At 41.9% G+C, this 12,897-nt stretch overlaps 1 protein-coding gene across 2 annotated transcripts in view; it reads left to right on the top strand.

The window, feature by feature from the left end:
- Positions 1–12,897, top strand: part of cerkl (ceramide kinase-like) — a 50,056-nt gene that overhangs the window by 35,860 nt on the left and 1,299 nt on the right. Inside the window, exons 6-12 of one of the 2 annotated variants that reach the window (XM_010880104.5) lie at positions 2,587–2,661; positions 5,211–5,388; positions 5,860–5,928; positions 6,188–6,219; positions 6,322–6,424; positions 8,505–8,601; positions 12,653–12,852. In XM_010880104.5, coding sequence (XP_010878406.2) covers positions 2,587–2,661; positions 5,211–5,388; positions 5,860–5,928; positions 6,188–6,219; positions 6,322–6,424; positions 8,505–8,601; positions 12,653–12,852 — 754 coding nt within the window. The remainder of the gene's footprint in view (positions 1–2,586; positions 2,662–5,210; positions 5,389–5,859; positions 5,929–6,187; positions 6,220–6,321; positions 6,425–8,504; positions 8,602–12,652; positions 12,853–12,897) is intronic. The other variant, XM_034286747.1, reaches the window with a different exon arrangement.

Genomic DNA, 12,897 nt, shown 5'->3' with positions numbered 1-12,897 from the left:
TTGTAACTTCCATAGTTTATATAAATGACACCACTAGAACTTTTATTTAAGTTTGTTTTGTTTGTTTTCTGAGCCTTATATTGCTATTGCTGTCATAGCTATATATTTTATATTGTGATTTTAACTTTGTCGAAACACCCCATCATCTTAAATAGTTTTAATTGCGTTACACAGAATATTACAAATACTACAAAAAAATTAACTACAAAAAAAGTCTATTAAATGCTGAGAATGCTAATCAAGAGACTGTTTCTACGTTCTTGATGCTAGCATATTAGCTATAAAATATACATCTGTTTAGTATGTGTAGAATATAAACTCTGGGATTCTAATTAATTGGACTGCTTTCAAGGGTTTCAGGGGGACTGTTAATTTCTTTGATATTCCAGGCAAACTACCAACATGTCGGTACCATTTGTTTCCCCTTCCTGAGTCTCAGCTGAGTTTCTCCATACATCTCTTTCCTTCACTGTCTCTGTCTCTCTGTTATCCTGCTGCTTTCGCTCTTTCTTCTCTCCACTCTCAACCGCCCCCCTCCACACCCACCACACACACTTTTTTTCTCTCTCCTTCTATCTCTCAGACATGCTTGACTAGACTAGCGAGTCAACGCATCACATTCATCAGCCTGCCGGGATGGGGGCGGGGAAACATTAACGGGCTTATGAATATTCATGATGTCGGCTTAATTAAGTTAATTGTTCTGCAGAAGTGCCTCTCACACTTCCAAGGACATCTTTCTCTCTCTCTCTCTCTCTCTCTCTCTCTGTCTCTTCCAAGGACGTTTTCTCACTATATTTTACCCTTCTGTCTTTCTCTACGTTTTTCCTAAATCTCTCTCTCTCTTTGTGTATATTAGATTTCTTCATCTGCCAGGCTGTTGGCGTGTGTGTGTGTTTGTGTGTGTGTGTTGTGTTCTCATGGAGATGCTATCATGGCTGGCGTAGCATGGCGAAGTGTGTGTGCCTTTGGGAAGGGGAAATTAATGAGGGTATTCTCATGGAATTACCATGGCTTTGAATAATGTGAGCGTCCAACACACAATGGCTAGGAGCAATGGATACTTACACAACGGAAGATGGAAAATATTACATTATCATCTTCACTAATTTGATTGTAGTATTGGGGAAATCTCAGGTGGCATTAGTCTATGCTGTAGATACTGTGTTTGGTACTGTAAAGGACAAAAGCCTTCCATACAATAAAGAGGAGATTAATCAAACTATGCAAATTAGTAGATAATATGCATAATAAGCAATTAAAATGCTTACCACTAAGCATCTAACCATTTTAAAATGTCTTAGGCCAAACACTGTACACTGAATAAAAATATAACCCACCTTCAACTGATTGTCTTATTACATTATATGATTGATCTACAGCCTATGCTTTTAAACTATGTGGCAGGTTGCTTGGCATTCAGAGGACCTGACCAGTAGCTAGATTGAATCCCCAGGCCTGCAAGGTGAAGAATCTACGTTTCTGAGCCAGGCACGTCACACTAAACACTATTACTCTACGTGAGGATACGTATTCAGTCAACATACCTGGTGAAATTAGGGTAAATATATACAGTGCTGGAAAAAATTAAGAGATCACTGCACTTTTTCTATCCTTTCCAAAAAAGTAAAAAAGGAAGTTTTTGAGTCAGGAACAGAAGGGTTAATATTAATAGACCACTGCAAATTGAACGCTTCTGTTCCTCACTCAAAACATTCCTTTACAACTTCTTTGGAAAGGAAAGAAAAAGGTGCAGTGGTCTCTTAATTTTTTCCCCTATCTGTATATATATATATAAATATAATGAAGAAGATAACTTCAATTCTGACTGTTTAACAGTACTATGGCAGTCAACTGGAAAGTCACAGGTCTGCATTATGTTACATCGGTCAGCCAACCTGTGTGAGCATCATCCCTGCACTCCGTCCTCTGTGCTGCCCTGTTCTCCACTGAGAGTCATTGCGGAGGAGTAACAAGTCAATCCCAGCAACCATCCCGGCCTTTCCTATCCGTCACTACTTTACCCATCTGCAGACATCAGTTCTCATATCCTGTTAATCTGAGCAAACAACACGGCAGATAGCAGCTTGAAAGGAAATGCCTACTCACCTAGTGACAGAGACATCCTTTGGCTGCTTCTCTCGCTCTCTCGGTCTACTATGTTTGTCTCTGTCTGTAATCAGTACAAACACACTGACACCTGTTCTCTGCTGGCCACCACTGCTAGAAAGGTAAACTCATCCTAATTGGCAGCCGGTAATATATAGTTTAATTAATGCCCCCTAACAAAGTGCTCATTCTGTCTATCATTAACCCTGCCTCATCTACACACAGTTGGCGACGGTGTGTTTGCATAGGGTTTTCTTGTCTTTCGTAACAGTCAGTTTGGTGAAAGCTTGATATATGGATTATTATGATTAGTGTTATTGCATGTTAAGTCATTAGGTTGGACTGGAAGTACCAGTCGCATAATCATCGCACACCGGGAAGGTGAAGATCTTGTCCAAAAACACCCCTTGACTTAACGTTTGTGTGGACGGCGGTAACCGCCTGGACTGACATTGTTCCGCATCTCCATCTTTCCAGGCTCCACGGACATTGTGGCGTGTTCTCTCCACGGCATACGGCACCCGGTCACTGGCGCAATGCACATCATTATGGGTAGGCTTTCACGTTACCCTGCTGAACACATTCATCAGCTACAAACATGACCAGTCCTATCGACAGGTGAGCCGCTTCAAAGCACAAAGACCTCCATCAGTGGAACGGAGACTCACTGGAGGTGAACTACACACTGACTAATATGTTAATATGACGCATATTAACCTACCAATTTCACCAGCGTTTGTGTGTTTACGTGTGTGTGCAAGTCTTCGTGTGCTTTAGCACGATATGGTGCTCTTCCACCTCAAAACGTGGGCGGATGAAGAACTGGTGGTTGGTTCATGCTGTTGCTTAAAATGTGGAATTAGCTCCGGGATTGTGGGATGTGGTAGACACTCAGCAGAGCTGTTGCTGTTGTCTTCTAGATCTGGTTAACCGGTCCCCTGGAAGAATGAACAGTCCCCGAAGACCGAGGGGGAGGATCTGTCATCCTGTCTCTCACATGTGCTCTGTTTCTTCTCATAGATGAGATAGGGCCTTAACCCTTCCTTAGAGTAACCAACTGTTAACATAATGTAATCAATGTCGTATGATCTAGTTGCTGATTAAGGCTTAGTGAGTTTGGATTCTGGTGATCAGAGATTACAAACACCATAAACATACGTGAGCATGCATGCAAACTCTCTCACATTCACGTGCACTTGCACGCATGCTTTCACACACACACACACACACTCATTTCTATTATACAGCTAGTGGCTTATTTGCTGGTTGAAGACTGACTGAGAGGATATTTTCAGTCTGTCTGTTGTTCTGTTTGTCTGTTGGTTCGTGGTGGGGGTTTAACATTCCTGCTAGTGACTTGTCTGGTCCATGTTTGGCTGTGCTGTGGGAGCCTCTCCTGAGCTTAACCTGACAGACAAGAGGATTGGGTTTGTCAAGGGATTACACAGAGTAGCAGGACTTGTAATCACCAAAATATAATTTGTAGATTTCTCCTGAAGTGCATAATGGAAAAGAATCAATCTCTTGAAAGTCATAGAAAAACTAAACAATCAGAAATATTTTGTCCTTATTTCTTACAAATGGAGTGTAGCCTACTGAAATCAGCTATATTATTATGAAGAAATAGCATCCAACCATTGCAGACATTTTTTGTGGACTATACAAGTAGTAATCCTATTGAAACAATCACACATGCTACAATAGACATTCATTATTAACCTGATGATGACCTCAAATTCACAGGATAACCCTACTCATCAATCTTCTGTGTTCCACGCTATGGCCCATATGGTGCCGTAATCTATGGAGCTAGCACTGAGCTAGATGGAACTTCTAACAAACACCATTGGTCATACATTTTGGGTTTAGTTCAGTCCGTTTCTTTGGGTTGAGTTCAGTCTGTTTCTTTGGGTTGAGTTCAGTCAATTTCTTTGGGTTCAGTTCAGTCTCGTTCCATCAGTGGTTATGTAGATGGAAAATTGATATTCTGTTCACACAGAATAGCACATGTGCACTGTGAGAATATTTCACACGATTTACACTTTATTCTAAAATAACAATGTGTAGCAACATTAGATAATTCAGTTGTAAATATTGTCTCCTTTTATGTTAATTTTACTTAGGGAAGCAAACAAACAACAATTCCTATGTTTTGACACGCCTGAACCCTACAGTCTTCCCAAAAGATGTCTAATCTTGCCTTTCATAAAATTCACACACAGACAAATGTTTTTCTTTCTGTCTTCGAAAAGTCTAGCCTTTAGGCTTAGAGGCAAAATAATACAAACATCAAGACATAACACCTGACACGACCAGGGCATGGTGATGCTTATTTACCACGTGGCTTGTTGCTTTTCTAATTAAGCAATATTTACGCATGTGAATAAGGCCAACTGGCGGGATATTTTAGACCTTCATGAATATTCATGAGTTGTGGGGTAGGAAAGACATATTTGGGTGAGACAAAAAGAGGTCAGGAATGTGCATAGGCCAGTAGAATTGGACCTGTGCCTATATGCCACAACAATGACCATGGCCTAGACTGATGATGATAGTTATTAACCCGAAATGAAATAAATGGTTGTTTTGATCCTGGAATAAATGTAGCCTTCCCACTAGTGATATAATGTCGTACACATACTGGTTCTATCTCTGTCTCTGACTGAGAATTAGTCACCCAGAAGCATTCAGCACAGTCACCATACAGCACAATCATATGTTACAATCAACATCAGTACAATAATATGTTACAAGAGCCATACTGTCCAATCATGTTACAATCACCATACAGCACAATCATATGTTACAATCAACATCAGTACAATAATATGTTACAAGAGCCATACAGTACAATTATGTTACAATCACCATACAGTACAATCATGTTACAATCAACATACAGTACAATAATATGTTACAAGATCCATACAGTACAATCATGTTACAATCAACATACAGTTAAATAATATGTTACAATCAACATCAGTACAATACAGTACAATCATGTGGTATTATTATCATTCAGTACAATCATTTACATTTTGACGTCTGCTCTTCTTCCTTCTTCTCTTCCTTTGTTTCAACTCAATGTCTCTCTCCAGGCAATCATCAGGAGGTAGATGTGTGTAGTTTCAGTTCTTTTGGTCGCCTCCTGCGTTTTGGCTTTTCAGCCATGTTTGGTTTTGGCGGGCAGACGCTGGCCCTGGCAGAGAGGAATCGCTGGATGCCACCCGGGCAGAGACGGGAGTATGCAGTGATCAAAACCCTGGCCAACCTCAAGTAAGTCACTGTCACTATAAAGAGTCACACTCATAGACACGCCCATGTATAGCGCCACACAAACACACGCACACACACCTTGATGCCATTCAGGCAAACATAGGAGTTTGTTCTAAACCAAACCCTGCCTTACCTCAGGACAAACACTGGACCTGGTCCCTTCATTGTTTGTGTCTCATTAAGTCGCATTACACACAAACACAGTCTTTGATCAGACACACAGTCACACACACACACTGGTTTCCTCATAAACTCTGGCTTTCAGGGGAAGGGACTTGCCAACCTGCTATCAAAGCTATGGTTTCCTTTTGAACAGTTTCTTTATCATATATGAATCAGTCTCCTGGTAACCACCCATCCTCTTCTCCAATCAAGTCATCTGAAGTCTCTTCTACCTCTCCTCCTCTAACCCACTCTTGCCCTCTCCTCCCCCTCCCCTTACAGTCTCTGTCTTGGTATGTTTGTTTGCAGGCCTGAAGACTGTGAGTTGTCCTATCTTCCTGTGAAGAAGGTCCAGACTGAGACACTGGATCCAGTAAAGTAAGTGACAAAAGTATGTGATATGATCAAAAGCTGCAGTCCAAGTTTGATAGTAATTAGCTGTGTGAATATGATTTGAAAGGCAATATGATTTGACAGGCATGTTTGTTAATTGATAATTGGAAGGAAAGCTGTATACCTCAGGTAGAATATCCACTAGCCAATGCCCATATGTGGGGGGAGAATCTGACAAAAGACAAAAACAATGCATCCGAAACTAATTAAGAAGGTTTTCACTGTTGTTTTTATTTTGGTGCAGAAATGAGTCCATTAAGGATGAACATGTCATTGGTGAGTTGCTCATGGAGAATGTTTATCAATGTGAACTTTCGTTTTATTTTGCGGTGTTACTCCGTCACTCACCCCCTGTTCCCTCTCGTTGGTTTTCTCTAGAAGGGTCATGGTCGACCACCCAGGGTCTGTTCCTCAACATCAGCGTCATGGCCATCCCTTGCCTCTGCTCCATGGCTCCCAGGGGCCTCGCTCCAACCACCAGGTACATGGCCGTCTCAATCGGACACTATACAGCGCGGTCACCACCGACGACATGATCAAATAAATACACAGAGTGCACAACACAAAATCCCAGGGACGATAGGATAAGCAAAGACGAAACGTGGTGAGCGTCAATCACCTCCGGCGTATGTGTAGTACAGTACGTGCATGCAAAACCTTCAGCCAGGCCTCTGTGTGTGTGAGCTCATGTACGCCTCCGCTGAGTGCATGTGGTTGACTGAGTATTGAGCAACATGCGTGACCCCGGTCCTGACCCAGTGATGACGATGGGTCTCAAGGACGATGTGGAGCTGCCGGGCCAGGCCCTGTTTACTGGGTGTCCACAAACAGAGCCAATGAGGGCACTGGGTCAGTGCACCAAGCCGTTGCACAAGCACAGTGTCCCAGGTAATCCTCTGGGATTAAGATCAGTGTTTCGGATCAGACTATACAGGTCCAAGGCTTCTAACTGGACTAATAAGCGCGTAATGACTGATGCCACTCCTGATTACCAGGAGTGGCAGAGAAAGAGGACTTAAAGAGAAGAGCATCTGTGGGCGGTCCACCACCAGGCCTTCTAGGTGTCTTTGACTACCCACAAAATGACCCTTTATTCTTATGAGCCCTCGTCAGCATGGTGCCATTTGACTAAGTTGCTTGGCATTTTGAAGAACCACACTGCCTATTAAAGCAGCATCAGGCAACGCTAATTGCTCCATCAGGGTTGTTGTTGACACATTTAGTGTAACACGTGACTCAGTTGCAGGTGAAATGAATGAATCCTGCTCTCGGGTTGTGCTGTTTCTATTCACATATCAGAATGTGTTGCTTTTTCACTTGTTGTGTTGCTTTTTCACTTGTTGTGTTGCTTTTTCAGTTGATGTGTTGCTTTTACAGTTGTTGTGTTGCTTTTTCAGTTGTTGACATTCCTACCCATGCAATGATGTTTTTTAAAGCGGCTATAAACTGCATGTGTTAGTTTATTATAATACTTTTTTTTTAAGTTGGGCCGCTGTTTAAAATGCAAATAGAAACAGAATGATATGATGTGCAAATCATTCATCCATGTATTTAATTGAAAATAGTACAAAGACAACATATCAAATGTTGAAACAAATGTCGAAAAAGTTTTTGTTTGTGGAATAATACACACCCATTTTCAATTTGATGCCAGCATATATCAAAAGTTTGGACAGGGGCATGTTTACCACTGTGTTGCATCACTTTGTCTTTTAACAATACCCGCGTTTGAGAACTGAGACCAATTATTGTAGTTTTGAAAGTGAAATGTTTTCCCATTCATGCTTGATATCTGATATCAGCTGCTCAACAGTTCAGGGTCTCCTTTGTTGTATTTTTCATTTCATAATGCATCAAATGTTTTCAATGGGTGACAGGTCTGGACTGCAGGCAGGCCAGTTTAGCACCAGACTATTTTACTATGGAGCCATGATGTTGTAGGACATGCTGAATGTGGTTTGGCATTGTCTTGCTGAAATAAGCAAGGCGTTCTGTGAAAAAGATGCCGTCTGGATGACAGCATATGTTGCTCCAAAACCTGTATATATTGTTCAACATTAATGGTGCCCTCACAGAAGTGCCAAGTCACCCATGTCATGTGCACTATTGCACCCCCATACCATCACAGATGCTGGCTTTTAAACTGTGTGCTGATAAGAAGCCGGATGGTCCCTCCTATCTTTAGTCCGGAGAACAAAACATGATTCCCAAAAATAATTTTGAAATTTTGATTCATCAGACCACAAGACAGTTTTGCACTTTGCCTCAGTCCATCTTAAATGAGCGGGCCCAGAGAAGGCAACGGCGATTCTGGATCTTGATTATATATGATTCCTAGATGATGAGATCCCCAAACTCTTTGTAATTTTACATTGAGAAACGATAGCCTTAAACTGTTGCACTATTTGTCTGCAGTCTTCCACAGAGTGATGGACCCCTCCCCATCCTCACTTCTGACAAACAAATCCTCTCCACTGGCAAAATCACTGGGGTGGCAGCTGCCACTTTAAAAAAAGATCTTGCCACAATTTCTTTAAACAACTATTCTCTCTTTTTGGAAGGTTGAACAATGGCAGCATGGCTCTGATTGCAGCAAGAAACACTTCCAGGTCGGAGTTCATCAAACACCTCAAAAGATATAACAGTGTGAACAATCAGGTAGGGTTAAAAGGCAGCCCTTGCACATGCGCACACGCACACACGTACACATACACACCTGTCAGCTTGTAATAAATGGTTTTGACCGACATTATTAACTGGAATCTGATCAATGAAAGGAAGAGAGGGCGAGTGAAGTAGAAAGAAAAAGAGAGAGAAAGCGAGGAAGATAAAATGTGGGATAGAGAGTTGGGGGAGAGAGGATGGTACTGTAGTCAGCTAGCATGTGTAGTGGTGACATCGCATAATTACGACAAAACACTGTTCATTAGATGTCTCGTTGGTCTGAGTAATGTTAGGGCTATCACATCACCAAAGTGTCAGGGCTATCACATCATAATTATGTTGAGGCTATCACATCACCCCAATGTTTTTTCTATAACATCACCCCAATGTTAGGGCTATCATGTCACCATTTTTGTTAAGGCTATCACATCCCCATTATGTTAAGGCCATTACTTCACTGGAATGTTAGGGATATCACATTACTGCAATGTTTGGGCTATCACATCACCCCAAGATTACAACTATTTCAAACACGGGTGCTCAAACACTATTGGTCAATCTGTCAAATGTCCAACTTTGGTGATACCCAATCAATCAAATTTATTTATAAAGCCCTTTTTACAACAGCAGTTGTCACAAAGTGCCTTACAGAGACACCCGGCCCTCAACCCCAAGGAGCAAACAACAATAGTGTTGAATTTCAGTGGCTAGGAAATACTCCCTAAGGTCGAATTTTAGGAAGAAACCTAGAGAGGACCCAGGCTCAGAGGGGTGACCAGTCCTCTTCTGGCTGTGCCGGGTGAGATATTAAGAGTCCAATTGGAATAATAAATACATTTCTCTGGGGTAAATCCAGAACAGACCTGAACAGAAAACCACACATACATAATGGGAAACCACAGACCTCTACACGGACACATAACCCCCTCAGCAGCTCTTATCTTCATTTGATTTTACACACTGGGACCCTGTTTTGTTGGCTTTACACATTGGGACCCTGTTTTGTTGGCTTTACACATTGGGACCCTGTTTTGGAATCACCTTTGGGATGGTCTCCCCTCTCGTCACAATGTCTCTAGAGTTCATGATGACAATGCTGATGGGCGTTCAAATAAATGGATGACTTTAAAATAAAACATTCAGCTTCGAACAATACAACTAAATAAATGCAAGAATACAAACCTCAAAAACATATTTGTCAGTGTGTACAAGTCTACAATGTTTTATGTGAATGTCATAGTCTTAATCTGATGTCATTATAATTTAAACATCATAGCTTCCAATCAATACTAGTCCTAGAAAAAAACTATTTAGACTAATGTACAGTGGGGAGAACAAGTATTTGATACACTGCCGATTTTGCAGGTTTTTCTACTTACAAAGCATGTAGATTTTTATCAATGGTACACTTCAACTGTGAGAGATGGAATCTAAAACAAAAATCCAGAAAATCACATTGTAGTATTTTATCACCTATCAACCAGTAAGAATTCCGACTCTCACAGACCTGTTAGTGTTCCTTTAAGTAGCCCTCCTGTTCTCCACTCATTACCTGTATTAACTGCACCTGTTTGAACTCGTTACCTGTATAAAAGACACCTGTCCACACAATCAAACAGACTCCAACCTTTCTACAATGGCCAAGACCAGAGAGCTGTGTAAGGACATCAGGGATAAAATTGTAGACCTGCACAAGGCTGGGATGGGTTACAGGACAATAGGCAAGCAGCTTGGTGAGAAGGCAACAACTGTTGCCGCAATTATTAGAAAATGGAAGAAGTTCAACATGACGGTCAATCTCCCTCGGTCTGGGGCTCCATGCAAGATCACACCTCGTGGGGCATCAATGATCATGAGGAAGGTGAGGGATCAGCCCAGAACTACATGGCAGGACCTGGTCAATGACCTGAAGAGAACTGGGACCACAGTCTCAAAGAAAACCATTAGTAACACACTACGCCATCATGGATTAAAATCCTGCAGCGCACGCAAGGTCCCCCTGCTCATGTCCAGGCCCTTCTGAAGTTTGCCAATGACCATCTGGATGATCCAGAGGAGGAATGGGAGAAGGTCATGTGGTCTGATGAGACAAAAATAGAGCTTTTTGGTCTAAACTCCACTCCCCGTGTTTGGAGGAAGAAGAAGTATGAGTACAACCCCAAGAACACCATCCCAACCGTGAAGCATGGAGGTGGAAACATCATTCTTTGGGGATGCTTTTCTGCAAAGGGGACAGGACGACTGTATCGCGAGATCTTGGCCAACAACCTCCTTCCCTCAGTAAGAGCATTGAAGATGGGTCGTGGCTGGGTCACAATGTGATTTTCTGGATTTTTGTTTTAGATTCCGTCACTCACAGTTGAAGAGTACCTATGATAAAAATTACAGACTTCTACATGCTATGTAAGTGGGAAAACCTGCAAAATCGGCAGTGTATCAAATACTTGTTCTCCCCACTGTATGTCGTTATCATTGATTCTGTGTGAACATAATATAATGTCGGCAGAGTACTTGGATGTGTTTGTAGGAAGTATACTTTTCAAACCAAAATTTGCTTCATGAGGTACAAAAAATATTTTATGTAGTTTTGGAACCATTCAGCAACATGTGTAAAATTGCAATATATTAGCTTCAATGCTGCTACAACAACAAATTCCCCCCAATGATTGTCTTGAATTGTCAATGGTTTTTCAGCTATGCACCGCTGAAAGCAAAGTAAAAGTATGAAATTGTATCCTCATGTTGGGTACTGATTACAAGAAATCACAGAAGGGGTCTGGTTTAGAAACTGCCACCAGAAGGGGTCAGAGTTGAACCAGACAAGAGAAAGTTAATGTTGAAATGCGGGAGGAGCAACAATGCATATGAAAGGCAAATATAGGGCCATACAGAAAAGGGTGACGTGTTTCTTTCATACTGAAGTGTTACTACTTATTTCAACAGATAAAATGTATATACTTTTAAGATGAATTACGATAATGTAAATGTAAAATAATATTTTGAGAAATCTGGGTGAATACCCATAATGCACCCAAAGTTCCCGGAAATGTATGGGTCAAATGTCCCGTGCCACATTTTCCTGTTGGAAACTGTTACGCACTCAGTTAGACACACGCGCACACACACGCAGGTGCATAGACATCCACATGTAAACACTCGCGTAAACACTCACATATAGTGGAAATCCCAGAGTCACTAATGGCGTTAGCTTCCATGCAAATGTAAGCAGAATTAACATAATGTCAAGTCAAGTTAGTCACTGATTGTCAGATTTCCCTAAAACACTTTTCAGGCTAATACAGATTAGTGAATTTCCGAGCACATGCAGCAGCCTGCGTGTCCCTTTTCCGTCCAATGCAATCGCATCTACGTAAGCCTGTTTCTTAACCTACATACTAAGTGTTGAAGTGTACAGTGGGGATGGTAGCACACTAGCTTGTCTCTCTGTGACTCAGATTTGTGATTATGTTGTTGGGACATTTTGGGACAGTGGAAATCATTAAATCATCAGACATACCAAAAACAAACGGAGCATTATTAGCCCGACTTTTATCGAGCAATGTTCAGGAAATAAAGGCTGAGGAGCAACTAATGACAAACACATTCCATCCGAAAAAATCAGAATACACAAACCAAGCAATATGCCACTATGATGTTTGTTTGTCCTCTGTGTACTTCATGGACACGAGAGGCTGTCATTCACAGGTTCACGTTTCTGCTGGCTTAACTGAACTGGACTTTTGTCCAGGAAATGATTACACATTGGAGACCAGGGTTCACCCTAGGTCACAGACAGCATCACGGCTGTGTGGGGAGATGTGTTTGTTGTCGCAAGGAACACGTACGCCAATCTGTGTTGCCACTGCTGTGCATCATCACTGCCCCCTTGTGGATGGAGTTGAAACTGTCCAAGGCAATGGTCTCATTTCTTCGGTCCTTCTTTCTTCTTTTCCTCATAAAGCATGTTTGAGGTCTTAGGGAGGGGTATTGGGCTCTTCTCGAGCACAACTGGACAATTAAGTAATCATGTTCCTCTCCTCCCCAGTTCAGTTTCTCCTTTGTGGAGACACATACTGTACAGGCAGTAAAGTTGCGCCCACGCTCTCAGGGCAGTTGGTCTGACAATGTCTCAGAGGACAACCGAGACTGTGAGTTTAAGAACCCACCCATCATCTCTTCCGAGGAAACCTACCTTTGGAATGTAGATGGAGACCTGCTGGAGGCGCCCTCGGAGCTGCTCATCAGGTATAACCCATGTTCTGACCCAAAGCCCACAGAACCTGTGTGCAT

This window comes from Esox lucius, chromosome 16, assembly GCF_011004845.1.
Source record: "Esox lucius isolate fEsoLuc1 chromosome 16, fEsoLuc1.pri, whole genome shotgun sequence".
Classification (NCBI taxonomy): Eukaryota; Metazoa; Chordata; class Actinopteri; order Esociformes; family Esocidae; genus Esox; species Esox lucius.
Note: the sequence above shows the minus strand (reverse complement) of the source record. Positions and strands in the feature narration are given on the sequence as shown.